The sequence below is a fragment of the Pyricularia pennisetigena genome (genome assembly GCF_004337985.1).
Source record: "Pyricularia pennisetigena strain Br36 chromosome Unknown Pyricularia_pennisetigena_Br36_Scf_29, whole genome shotgun sequence".
Classification (NCBI taxonomy): domain Eukaryota; kingdom Fungi; phylum Ascomycota; class Sordariomycetes; order Magnaporthales; family Pyriculariaceae; genus Pyricularia; species Pyricularia pennisetigena.
The window spans coordinates 15,260-29,583 of NW_021940941.1; the positions used below are offsets into that span (position 1 = coordinate 15,260).

A 14,324-nucleotide genomic window follows, 5' to 3' on the forward strand; every position below is an offset into this window, starting at 1 on the left:
CCGCGAAGGAGGGTCATTTACCATACAAGAGGGTCAGAATTTGCTTCAATTAAATGGTGCCGATGGTCTAATATACGAAAAGAAAGATGAAAATGGGGAGGGGAGTAGTGCGCAGCCGGCGACTAAACGACGTTGCGGCAACTGCGGTAAACCTGGACATAATGCACGCACCTGTCAGGAGGATGCAGAAATGTCTGATGTACATATATCCGATTGCATTGAGGTAAATTGAACAACGCTGGCGTTGCAATTGAAATTGGAAGTACTATTGTGCAGGAAGAGTGTCCGGGGTCCTGATATGTCCGGGGTCCTGATGAACCACGTTAATTTAATCCGTATAAAGGAAGGCGAAAAATGGAAAACCGCGTTTTGCACCAAACGAGGATATTATAAATATTTAATAATGTTTTTCGGTTTTACCAACGCCCCAACAACTTTCCAAACCATAATTAACCACGTTTTTAAAAAATGTTTAAATATTTTCGTCGTTATTTACCTGGACGACATTTTTATTTTTTCCAAAACGTTGGAAAAATATAAAAAACACATTTATACGGTTTTACAAAAACTGCAAAACGTTAAACTTTTAATTAAACCAGAAAAATGCCTTTTTTATAATAAATAAATTAATTTTTTAAAATATATTATCGCTTTTGGAAAAATTAGGATGAAAAAATTAAAAATCCAAACAGTAAAAAAATGGTTTTAACCACAAAACGTAAAAAACGTTCGAGCTTTTTTCGGATTCGTGAATTTTTACAAACGATTTATTAAAAAATACGGCGCGATCGCCACCCTTTTAACCAATATAACCAAAAAGGATTTAAAATTCCAATGGACGGAATAAACGTTATAGGTTTTCGAACAGTTACGAAACGTAATAACACGAAAACCAATTTTCAAAATATTAAACCCAACGAAATCTTTCGAAATCGAAACCGACGTATCCGATTACGTAATCGGAAAACAATTTAATTAACGAAATGAAAAAAAAACAATTACATTTTTGCGCCTTTTTTTTATAAAAATTACATAAATTAGAATTTAATTACTAAATATACGATAAAAAATTTATAATTATTATCCAAATATTTGAAAAATGGAAACCCCAATTATCCGGAATTAAATACGAGGTGTTAATTTATACGGACCATAAAAACCTAACCCATTTTAACACCAATAAAATGTTAAATAAACGATAAATTAAATGGTTAAAATTTCTATTAAAATTTTATTTTAGGATTATATACCGGAAAGGAACAAAAAACGGCAAAGCCGACGTTTTTAACCGGAAACCGGACCACGAAAATATAATATTAAAAAAAACCCGCGTTATTTTTATAATAAACGAAAACGGAAACCTTTTACCAATATACCGAAACCTTATAATAACCAATATAATAACCACACCAAAAAAAATACGGAAAATCCACGAAAATAAAACCCACGTGTGACATTTGGACCATGAGATGACCAGACCCTAACCCTGACCCCTGGCCAACGACCCACCAGGGTGATACCTTTATTTACGTCGCGTCAAGCTCAGAACTTTGTTTGTTTCCTTTCTTCTCCTCAGAGTAGAATCTTCGTCGATAGGCGCCAATAGACTAGCTTCCGTGCTATGCTTACCCTGGCCGTGACACCACGGACATTAAAAAATTTCCAAAATATGGAAACGGTTAAAACAGCATTATAATTTTAAAGGAATAAAATAAAAAGTCCGAAAAACCATTAAAAATTAGGAATTTTGTGCTAAAAACAAATCCGCAAAACACAAACCCTATGGGTTATTATAACCATTACCAGCCTTTAATAAGGTTTGGCAGACCATTACCATGGATTTTATTGTTAAATTACCACTTTTAAAAAAACCATTTACACGAACCAAATACGATAACATATTAACTATAATGGATAAATTTACCAAATATGCCTATTTCCTACCATATAAAAAAAGTAGCAATACCGAAAAAATCGCCGATACATTCCTACGAGTAATTATTAGCAATTACGGATTATTAAAAAACATCGTTACCGATAAAAATAAACTTTTTATATTAAAATTTTGGAAATTATTAATGGAATAATTAGGAATTAATTACAAATTATTAACAGCGTTTCACCCCCAAATAAACGGATGAATAAAACGAGCCAACCAAATATTTAAATAGTATTTAAAATATTATATAAACCACAAATAAAACGATTGGGTACGATTATTACCCACAATATAATTCGCCTATAACAGTTTAAAAAACGAAAATACCAAAACAACCCCGTTTTACGCCAATTACGGATTTAACCCTATAATATACGGAAAATTTAAAACGACCACCACGGCACCACGAACCGATAAACAAATAAACGAGTTACGATAATTGCACGAAAAACTCTAGCAGGAATTAAAATTCGTACGAAAAAAATGATAAAATACGCCAATTAATATCGGATAAAAGGACCATTTTTCGGGGAGGGAAATAACGTTTAATTTATTCGACGTAATATTAAAATACAACGACCAAATAACAAATTAAATTTTAAAAAACTTGGATTTTTTAAAATTGATAAAAAAATTAGCGACATTAATTACCGATTATCGTTACCAAATATTATAAAAATTTATCCAACATTCCATATATTATTATTGGAACCAGTATCACACGGCACCAATACACGAAAAATAATCAAAATCGACGTATAAAAAACCTACGAAATAAAACGAATATTGGACCATAAACGTAACCACGGTAAAATAAAATACTTTATTAAATAGGAAAATTATAAATACGAAAAAAACATTTGGGAACCTTTTAACCACCTCCAAAATTACTAAAATCCATTCCGCCAATATTATTAAAAGTTGGATTTGCGAGCAAATTAGCCAAAAAAAACGACCCAAAAAAGCACCATTTACCATTTCCCGAAATTAAAAATTAATTAAAATTCGAAATAATACCACCCGACGAGTTTACGAGCAAAATAATTAATATATACCACGAACTAAAATATATAACCAGGACGGATTTACCAATTAAATATTGCGCAAAAACATTTATTTTATCCAATAAAAAAGGATTTAAAAGATTTATCGGGAAAATCGAATTTCAAATAAAATTAAAACCCGGAAAAAACAATTTTAAAAATATTTTAAAAAAAATTTCGGTTGACCGCCGCCGTTTTTTTGTTTTACTTTTTTACGTTCCACCCGATCCAATTCCTCCAAATTATCGATACCACGAAATATAACCCGCATTATTTTTTCAAACCACAATTTTTTTTATTTCCGCAAACGCTCCATTTTAAAATCCGCAGCTTTTTTCGCTTTTTTAACGGTTTTTAACTCCGATTTAAAACGCGAATATTAGGAAATAATTCGACGAAAAAATTCCGGAAATATTCCGAAAATATCGTAATGCGATAAATTTAAACGAATATATTCCATACAACGAGCGGAATTCCGGGGAAAAATTTAACAGCGAGGGATTTTCCGAAATTAATAAACAAAATAAAAAAGCATTTCTACCAGCGATAAAATAAAAGCAGAAAAAAGGTTGTCGCGACGAACGGTCGACGAGCGATTAAATTTCGATTTGATTACGCGATTAAATATAACGCGAAAAAATTAGCAAAAAAGGAACAAATTTAAAAAATATAAATTAAGGAAATATAAATTATTTAAAGCCAAAGGGATTTGGCCAAAAAAAAGGAGATTTAATGTTACGATTAAATAATTGGGCCGGTACCAAAAAGGCCAGGTGGGGTTAAACCCCTTTTAATAATATTCGGTTAAAGGAAATACCGACCGGTAAAAAATAGGATTACGTAAGGGACCAATTACGTAATATTACGTAATTACCAAAAAAAATAATTATTTGGATTTTTAAATAATTAGGGGAAATTATAACAGTAATAATTATTGGGATTATTGGGTGATTACCATAATTATATTTGGAATATAATTTATATAAAACACGTTTATTACCATGTAAATAAATTCGATTTTAGGATTGTTTAACAGCAATTAAATTTTAGTTAATTTTAATATTTATTTAAAACCGATTATAATTTCACCCCAGTTATTGAAAATACCCAGTCACCCAATTAAACGCTCAATTGTTTTAACCCACTGTATTTTACCATAAGAATAGGTTACCCCGATACCTTGATCGTAACAAATATTGGCCGGCCATCCAAATATATAATATTAACGATAATTTCGTAATTAAAATTAATGTTCTCCTTTAGGGCAAATTTAAAACGTTACGGTAGTTTTCCCTTTTTTTGATAAAAATGGTACATTTTGTTAATTATTTGGATTGTTTCCAAATTTGCGTTTTCACCTGCACGTTGTAATAAACGCCAAAATTTATTAATAAACGGGTACCCAAAACGTTTATAAACCCGCCGTAATTCCTTTTCCGTTAAAAACTGTGAGGATCAGGCCCCTAGACCTACCCTCAGAATCACGACTCGGCTCCACACCGAGCCAGGGATCGGACAAGGATCCACTACCTCCGGATTTAAGCGCGTCTCTTGAGCGCGTCGTCGATTGTAATTTCTCTCTTCTCTTCAGTTTAGAATTTTCGTCGATAGCGCCTAATACACTGAGGTTCTCCAATGTATGCCTGGCCGTGACATAATTCTAAACTCGCTATGATTTGCTGGTGAAGCAATTAAAATATATCGTTCAATCCCTTTATTCAATCGTTCACCACGTCGGCTGTGCACGACGGTAAACTAGGCCACAGAAGACACCATTCGCGAAATCAATGTCGCCGCGTAAAAATTACGGCCCACCGATTCGCCAATCCCAACGCGTGACAAACGCAAACTCAGCAAAGCCAGATAATTTGGCTTCCGGCACTGCTACTCCCAACACCGAAGACTCGGACCAAAACGGAGAGATTACAGTTGTCCCAGTGACCTCAGAGCCAGTAGAGCCCGCTCCTACCAGCGCCAACACAGAGCCTGAAGAGCCCGTTGAGCCCCAATCCGACACAGAACAAGATCAGCCAGTCGACAGCATCGAAGTTGACGGATCGTACGAGTACGAGTCAGTTTCTGAGCACCCAGGAGAAGCGCGAAGCCCTCCCCACCAACCTTCTGCCAAGACGTCAGACGGCAGGAACGAAATTCCGAAATCTCCAAGCAGAGCGCCCTCGCCTGCCGCCCAAATGAGAAGCGAAATGGCAGACGAAAGCGAAAGCACAACCGGCCAGGCTACCATCACTCAATCACAGCTGCAAGATCTTTTGGCCACCATTGCCCAACTTAAAGACCAGCTCGCCACCCGGAGTAACAATGCCACCCGTCAAACCTGCGGTATTACGCCTTTGAACAGCGCCTTTGGAGGGGCTGAGTTTAAGCCCCATGGTATCGCTGCCCGGGCAGCATTTAAGCCTTACGGAAGTAACCAAAATGCTAAAAACCCTGCCTACGACAGGACGGCACGTAAAGCCGGCATCGACCCCGGCATGTTTAATGGTGATAAGGATCGTTTTGATAAATGGATCACCAAAATCGCAGATAAATTTGTAGAGGACGACGAAACTTACAAAACAGAAAGAAGCCGCATGGCGGTGATCAATTCCCTCACTGAAGGGCTTGCCAACGACCTTATCCAAGGCCGCTATGAATCCACCATTATGCCTTTCAGCAGCGCGGCCGAAATGGTCGCGACCCTAGCCGCTGTTTACCACGATGACAATCAAGCCTCCAAAGCCCGTGAGGAGCTTCGTCACCTGAAGTTTAGTCTGTCGGACAAGTCAACAGACATCCACCAGTTTATTGGCAAGGTTAACAGCCTAGCCGATAAAGCCAACATTGCCAAAACGGAACGCAAGTTGGTTCTCTATGAGCACGTTCCTGCCAGCCTGAACCCCCAGCTTCTCAGCCTATCCAAAGACCCAAATATCTCGTACGAGACCTTTGCCGGAGAAGTTGCGAACTCGGCGCTGGCCCAACAACGCGCTTGGGAGGAGCTCCGCGAGAACCGCAAAAAGAGGGAAGAGCGCCGTGAGCGTTCAGCCAGCGCCGAACGCAAACAGCGTCGACGCGAGAATCGCCGGCACAGCCAGGAAGCCAAGAACCAAACCCGCACACAGACCATTGACGCCCCGAAGTCGCCCAGCAGAGAAAACGCCAAATTGGTCACTGAGGGTAGATGCTTCCTTTGCAAAGAAGCCGGGCACCTGGCACGCAATTGCCCCGAAAAGGCCGCTCACATCGCCGCCGTTCTCGCCCTTCAACACGAAGGCGATCGAGAGGCTTGTGAACGATCCGGCCACAGCTTATCTTCGTCGGATTCGGAAAACTGCTAAGGCTGCCGAAAGTCTCCTCGGCAGTCTGCATGCCTCAGATAGCTAAAATCGATAGATCACCTAAATTAAACACCTTTCTTGCTCCCATTCAATTGCAAGACAAAGGTCGTGGTCTCAACGCCCAAGCTCTCTGTGACACCGGAGCAGATGTGTACTTATCCATTCGACCGAGCCTCGCGAAAAAGGTCGCCCAACGTTTAGAGCTACCTATTAAAAAGCTCCCCAAACCTTTGGACTTTGGAGACTTTAACCGGAAGGTCACCGCAAGAGCCACCGAATACCTTCGGCTCACCTTGCAAATCGACGGACGACAATTCCCACGGCAGAAATTCATCCTCCTCGAAACGGCACACGATGTGTTTATCGGACAAGAATGGTGGACGAAGCATCGAGTAGGCTTATTCCCAGCTACCCGCAGTTTCGTTTGGCCCAACGACCTGCCCGCAATGGCCCAATACTCACCCGCAATCGTCGTACAACGTTCGAATCCGCCTCTGGACCTTGAGGCCCAAGCTGACGCAGTCCGCCGGGACCGCAAGATGGAACAAGAAGACCGTCGCATCCAGGTCCGCAAGATACTTCAAGGCCCTAAACGCCAACACGGAAACCAGGCTCAGATCGCAGAAATTAGCGCCTTTCCGACTATCCCAAAGACCGTTTCCAACAAAGCCCTGCCAGCAAATATTTGTGCCCTTCTTAACGACCCACGTCAAGATCGATGGAAGCGATCCCCGTTACCCACGGAGCCTATACCGCTGGTACCAGTAAGCGATACGCCTACGACCAGCCTCAATGCGGTATCAGCCCTGCAATGGAACAAGACTCACGATGGACATCCCATTCCATTTCCTGCAGGCGAAGACCCGGAGCACATCGCGCAAGTACGAGCCAAGTTACCCAAAGCACTTGCCCACCTTGAAGGTTTCTTTTCCAAAAAGGCGTCGACGATTCTCCCGCCTAGCCGACCCGGCTTCGACGTGGTTTTGGAACTCGAGAAACCTTTGGAGGGGAGGCCAGCCCGCTATTCGACCCCTTTCGCGATGATGGAGTTGGAAAAGGAAACCATCGACGAACTTCTGAGGATCGATTTCATTGAACGGACAATGGAGGAGACCGCAGCTTCGACTCTGTTCGTTCCTAAACCGCAATCGAAGGAGCAACGTTTTTGTGTGGATTACCGATGGGTAAACAAATTCATCAAAGGACGACAAGTACTTGCCCCCGACGTGGCCGGGACGTTGAGCAAGTGTGGAAAAGCCCGGAGGATGACCAAGATCGACATTATTCGAGCTTTTAACAGATTGCTAATGGATCCGAAGTCACGGTATTTAACGGCGTTCAAAACGCGACAAGGCACATTTCAGTGGAAGGTCCTACCCTTTGGACTGAAGGTCGGACCCGCCTGGTTCCAAGCTTTTATCAACGCTCAGCTTAATGAACTGCTGGACGCTTTCGCGAGCGCCTACGCAGACGACGTGTTGATTTATACCGAGGATAAATCGGAGCAAGTCCATTTTGAGCAAACCGAGGAGGTTATTTACAGGCTGCACAAAGCCGGACTCCAAGGCGATATCAAAAAGTCAAGTTTCGGCGTTTTCGAAATCGAGTACCTGGGTTTACTTCTAGAGATCGGTAAAGGTATCCGCATCGACCCCAAAAAGGTCGAAGCCATCACCAGCTGGCAATGGGACGACGTCACCTCCGTTTCGGCAGTACGATCCTTCCTAGGCTTATGCAATTTCGTTCGGACGTTCTGCCATCACGCCAGCGAACAAGCAGAACCTCTGACCCGATTATTGAAAAAGGGAGTCCCGTTCGAAAGAGGCCCCGAGCAGAAATCTGCCTTTGAAGCGCTGAAACAGCTGGTGATCACCGCCCCCGTGATGAGTTTCTTCAAACCCGGTATGCCTGTCAGGATGGACACCGACGCCAGTGGCAGGGCCACCGCCGGTGTCGTGTGGCAACAACAGGACGATGGCAGCTGGAAGCCAATCGGTTATTCGTCCAAAACTATATCCCCTGTTAAATAAAATTATCCGATTTAGGACCAGGAGCTATTAGTTGTAATTAATACGTTAAAGGATTTCGAACCAGCCCTATTGGGTACCAAATTTTGTGTTTTTACCGATTACCAAGCCCTAATTTATTAGTCGACCAAGAAATTTTTGTCCGCTCGCCAGATAAGATGGGCTGACTACCTGGCCAACTTCGACATCACCTTTAAATACCGTCCCGGCAAGGATAATGTGGCAGCCGATGCCCTTTCGCGCAAAACCATCGACAATCCTACGGTCAAGGCCCGGGCTGTGTTAGACCGCACCATGGCATTAATCCCTCCGGAAAAGATCGACTCCCGACCCGGCGAGCCCCCTCCAACCATTAACAATTTGGAGCCCTCCGCACCTCAAGGAGCTGACCTGGTGGCCCTTATCCTGGAAGAGAACCTAAAACAAAACCTAGGTCGCCATGATAGTCTGTTAACGGTACCCGAGACTACCCAGGATGGCAAGATCTTCTCAAGAACGGCTCTCATCCGCGAAGCTCATGAGCCCAAGATCTTCGGCCATGGAGGCCAAAACAAAACCCTGAGTCGCCTGAAAAGAGATTACTGGTGGCCCGACCGAAATCGGGACGTCAAACGCTATATCAAAAATTGTCGCGAATGTCAACGCAACAAGGTACGACATGACAAGACGCCGGGGCTGCTGCACCCACTGGAGATCCCTAGACGGTGTTGGCAGCACGTGATGGTGGACGGTAAAGCTATGCCCAAGGATAAGGAAGGCTATGATTACGTCTGGGTCTTCATCTGCCGATTGACCAAACTGTTGGCCACCCTACCGGGAAAGAAGACGGACACCGCGGAGACCTTGGCCATGCGGTATTATCAAACTGTGTACCGTTGGAAAGGCGTCCCCGACTTTTGGCTTTCCGACAACGCCGGACCGTTTATATCCGAGTTCCTAAACACTTTAAACGAGTTGACAGGAACAAAGCATAAACATGGAAGCGCCCGCCACCCTCAAAGTCAGGGCAGCGTTGAAATTACCAACGCTGAATTGGATCAGAAAATGCGCTTTTATGTAGACAAATACCAAACGAATTGGCGACGCCATATTCCCGCCTTCGACTTCGGCCACAACTCTTCCGTTCACGCCTCTATCGGCATGACACCGATCGAAGCAGAAACAGGAGCTCGCCCTAGAGACCCGCTCTCTCTACCTTTACCCGAAGAAGACCTGGAGACCGGTCAGCAACAAAAGGCGCTGGAAATGGTCCGCCAAGCCCGGCAAGCACAGGAACTGGCCCGCAACAAAGGACTCGGAGCGCAGATAGAGCAACAGAGGCAGGCTAATAAGAAGCGGCGACCGGTCGACTTTACGGTGGGAGATGCGGTTTACGTTAGCAAAAAGGGTTTTTCCACCGAAGCTCCTACGACCAAGTTGGACTCGCAAAATGCAGGACCATGGACGATTCTCGAGGAAAAGGGCCACAGCTTCATTCTCGACACCCCTGCCTGGTATAAAGGTAGTAAGCTGTTCCACGCCAGCCGACTGCGCAAGGCAGCAACGGATCCATTACATCAGCAGTATCAAAAGCCGGAACCACCGGTCGAAATTAACGGAGAACCGGAGTGGGAGGTGGAGCAAGTGTTGGCCTCACGTCTATTCGGACGAAAGAAGACGTTGCAATATCAGGTATCGTGGGTCGGACTCGACCCTGATGAGACATGGTATGAGGCCCGCGACTTGAAAAATTCACCAGTACTGCTGGATACCTTTCACAGGGAGTACCCGGACGCAGCAGGACCTCCGGTAAATTTGCAACAGTGGATCAGGAGCGCAGCAGAGGATGTTTTTGCGGAGGACGGACCCGAGGACAATGTTGCCGAGCACGATGCGAAAAAGACACGAGAGCGGAGGAAGGCCCCGAGGAGACACACGTGACAAACTCAAGACTCTGACCGCCTACGTCGATCAGGCCTTAGAGGGGGGTAATGTGAGGATCAGGCCCCTAGACCTACCCTCAGAATCACGACTCGGCTCCACACCGAGCCAGGGATCGGACAAGGATCCACTACCTCCGGATTTAAGCGCGTCTCTTGAGCGCGTTGTGAGGATCAGGCCCCTAGACCTACCCTCAGAATCACGACTCCACTCACCAACCACACTCGGCCCAGGGCGTGCAAAGGGTCCACTCACCCCGGATTTAAAACGCGTCTCTCCAGCGCGCCGTCAATTGTAATTTCTCTCTTCTCTTCAGTTTAGAATTTTCGTCGATAGCGCCTAATACACTGAGGTTCTCCAATGTATGCCTGGCCGTGACAGAATCCGTAAAATCGGGTAATGTGGCGTTTTGTCAGTATAAATTAATTGGTGGCTTTATTTTTGTAAATATTCGGTTTCCCATTACCAATATTCGGGTGTTTTTTTGTTTTTAAAAATACCATCCTACGTCCATTTTGGAATTATTATGGACTATATAATTATCGTCGTAATAAATGGTCCAATTTATTAGGTTGTATTGATTAAATTGTGCCTATTGGTAATTTGTGGCGTTAAATCCTCGTGTTTTTTCGGGTTTACCTTTAAAATCGAGGGTAAAACCGGGGGTGTTATTTTAATTTCCGGGGCAATTTTTGGCGATATGCCCTGTTTTGTTACATTTAAAATATTTGCCATTTTTGGAATTTTTGCGAGGTTTTTTGTATTATATCGCATTAAAATCCATAAATCCGTTATATATCCCGTATAAAATGTTATATTAACGAAACGGTTTGGGGTATTAATATTTACGTTCGGTGTTGGTTTATCGCAAAATTGGGCCCCATACGTTGCGTTTTTCGCATCGTTCCAATTTTTTTTTCGTATTATCGGTTATTAATTTTAACTATTAATTTTACGTATTCGGTTAAAATGTCGGGTCGTTTTTTTTTAACAAATTCGTTTTTAATTTTCTTTTTAAATCCCGTATAAAAACGTACCATTAAAATTTCGGGGCTCCATAGTAATTTGGCGGTAATTTGTCGGAATTTATTGGTATATTTAAATACCGATTTGGTTTGGGTAAAACGTATTAATTTACGTTTAACCGTGCGTTTTTTATTGGGTTACCGAATATTTTTTTAAAACATTTTTCGAAATTATCGTAATCGTCGAAAATGCGGTTAATTTTAATTTTACGGTTTTTTTTCCTTTTTATAATCCAAATAATTTCGTAAAATGGGTTCGAACCAGGCGAACGCGTCGCTTTTTAAAAACGAGGTTGCGTAAACAATTTTATTTACATCGTTGTCGAAATTATCCTCGTTAAAATGTAAATATATCCGGGTTTCCGTAAAAAATCCCTGCAAAATATTTGTAATACCGTTAAAAAACATAAGCAAAAAATATTTAATATTATTTTTATTAATTCGGTTAATTTGTTCGGTTATTCGTTTTTGGAATTGTCGATTTTTGGTTTGGAGCGTTGCGACCATTTAACGTAAAACGTTAACGTTAACCGGAACGTTGGTGGTAAAAAGGGTTTAAAAGGTGGTCCTGTTAAAAAATATTATATCGGCGATACTGTTCGGTATATTTTAAAATAAAATATTAAATAAAAGCAATTAAAATGTTACGATTAAAATATCGGGGTAACCTGTTTTTATGGTAAAATATAGTGGGTTAAAACAATTAAACGTTTAATTGGGTGATTGGGTAATTTTAATAATTGGGGTGAAATTATAATCTGTTTTAAATAAATATTAAAATTAATTAAAATTTAATTGGTGTTAAACAATCCTAAAATCGAATTTATTTACATAATAATAAACGTGTTTTATATAAACTATGTTCCAAATGTAATTATTTTTGTATAAATAATTATAATTACTCCGGGGTAATTACCGTGGGTACGATCACCTTTTTGGCAATAATCGTGGTTATTTTGGTCCTGGTAATCGGGTTAGGGTTCCTTATTTTATCATCACGTGACCTTGTGCTTCCCTCCTTTTGTTCCGGGTCCGTAATTCTTGGTAGTTCTGGTTTGGGTTCCCGACACCTTCTCCGTTCCTGCCCAATCGTGTCGGTCCCAACCCTGGTCGTAACAGCGGCCTTCGTGTTTCCTGTTAATTTTTGCCCAGAGCAAGACAAGTCGGTCAACGCCGTCACCTTTGAAACCGTCATGTAAATTCCCCTTCCATACGAGATGGAAAATTTTCACGGAATTAATAGCATATCCGGTCACCTGGCCAGGCGTTGCTACTAGTGTTCCGTCGCATTCCAGGTCACGGAAGTCACGAGGTCGTGAAATGTCAACTCTCGAGTCTGGGTGGCCACTTTTCTTTAATACGGCCTTGACACCGTGGTGAAAATTCCGGCGAAACGGGCGGTATATCAAAGCACCACAGAGCCAGAGCGATCCACTATCCTGTCTTGGCAGCATCTAATCAACATTAGGTCCATCCTGGCTCAAAAGCATTATAACAATTTGCTGTCTACGGGCGGCTATAGGACCTGCACAGTCTTGCGTTTGAAGTAGACAAAGATTTGCAAGGGGAGGGGGCATCTGAGTGAATAAAACAAACAACACAACATCAAGGAACGTCAAGCCAATCCAGGCCCGGGTACTCTTGGGACAACCCACCGTATTTGACTGGCTCGTCTGACCCGTTTGACCAAAACAAATCCCAGATAACGATTTGACGGTGTGATGCCAAGATCGTGGTAAGGACCCGGTTATTGTTGAAGTAGATGGGGACCATGGCCCCTTGCTGTTGGCGCTTCCGCGGGTACTCCTTGACAGCGAACCACCAAACCCGGGTCCGGTGGTTTCTAAGATCACACACCTAGGGCCAACGCAAGGGGCTGTAGGAACGATGCGATAATCCAGTCATCCATGCTTGCTGACGAGACACAGCTGCCCGCAGCGCAGAAAGGTCGCAATCCGAAACGCCGGCCACAAATTCAACCGAGTCTGTAGCAGCTGGGACTGAATCTTGCTCTTGGGTTGGCGGAGAACGTGATAGGTAGATCGGTAACGCTTACGGGTTTGGCTGTTTTGTTCCTGGGTTGGTCCGACGCCGCCTGGGCACGGGGCATCCGCGGACTGTGCGCGTTCGCCAGGCGTCTGTAGAACCCCATCGAGAAACTTGTGTACCATGTCACCATCGAGTGTGGCTTGCATATTAGAGACATCGTCCCAAATTGAGCTGCCAGGGGCGGCGGTAAATCGAATCCAATGGACAAATATGCGAGAAGTCTTGCTAACGCGTTCGTGCTTTAATATTTCGAAGCTGCGGTGTGTCCTTGTCGAGGGTTGCTTGCTTGGAGAGTTGGTTGAGGGAAATCGCGTGTGCTCGCAACTGTACATTTCGTCGGGGAATTAGGGACAGGATTATTGCCTCCTGGGTCATACATTTATAGGAGCCATGCGTAGTATCTCTTTTTCGTACCACGGCCAGTAGGTCTCGGTGAGATACTTGGCGATACGACGTAGCCCCCAAACAATGCTGTAAATCCCGTGCGCGGTTGTTGTATCGCCGAGCTTGCCCCCTTTCCATTGAACAACGTTGCCATCCCGGTGGCGGATGGTGGCCGAAAAAGACCATTCGTGGCCGACAATGCTGATTCCTGGGAGAAAGTCAAGTCCTTCCAGTGTTGAAGGCTGGTTGTCGTCCGGATTCATGGCCAAAATCTCCAGCATCTTCCACTGTGCGTATTGCCACACTGCCAGCTGCTCCACGGCTTCCACCGTACTGCCGCTCGGGCGTTTAACCTCGATGCTCAGGCCGATTGGGCGGTATGACAGAGGATGGTAATCTGTGTGGTTAATGGTTTTTGAAGGCGCCAGATGTTGTACCCGCCTCACCGCGCTGAGAGTTTTGGGCACGTGTGAAGGCTCGAGGGCGAGGCAGATGTCCACCATTTTGCAATTGGAATAGCCCCGCGGTAGCAAGTCCTTGTCTGCCACTTTTGCCGTGGTGCTACCGGTCGCGGAAGGAGAATTAGTCTGATGCAATAG

At 43.3% G+C, this 14,324-nt stretch overlaps 1 protein-coding gene across 1 annotated transcript in view; it reads right to left on the reverse strand.

The window, feature by feature from the left end:
* Positions 1-13,712: 13,712 nt before the first annotated feature.
* Positions 13,713-14,324, reverse strand: part of PpBr36_11468 (uncharacterized protein) — a gene marked incomplete at both ends in the record, with an annotated part of 1,335 nt that continues 723 nt past the window's right edge. The window contains one exon of the mRNA XM_029898568.1: positions 13,713-14,286. Within this exon, the coding sequence (XP_029743130.1) occupies positions 13,713-14,286 (574 nt within the window). The remainder of the gene's footprint in view (positions 14,287-14,324) is intronic.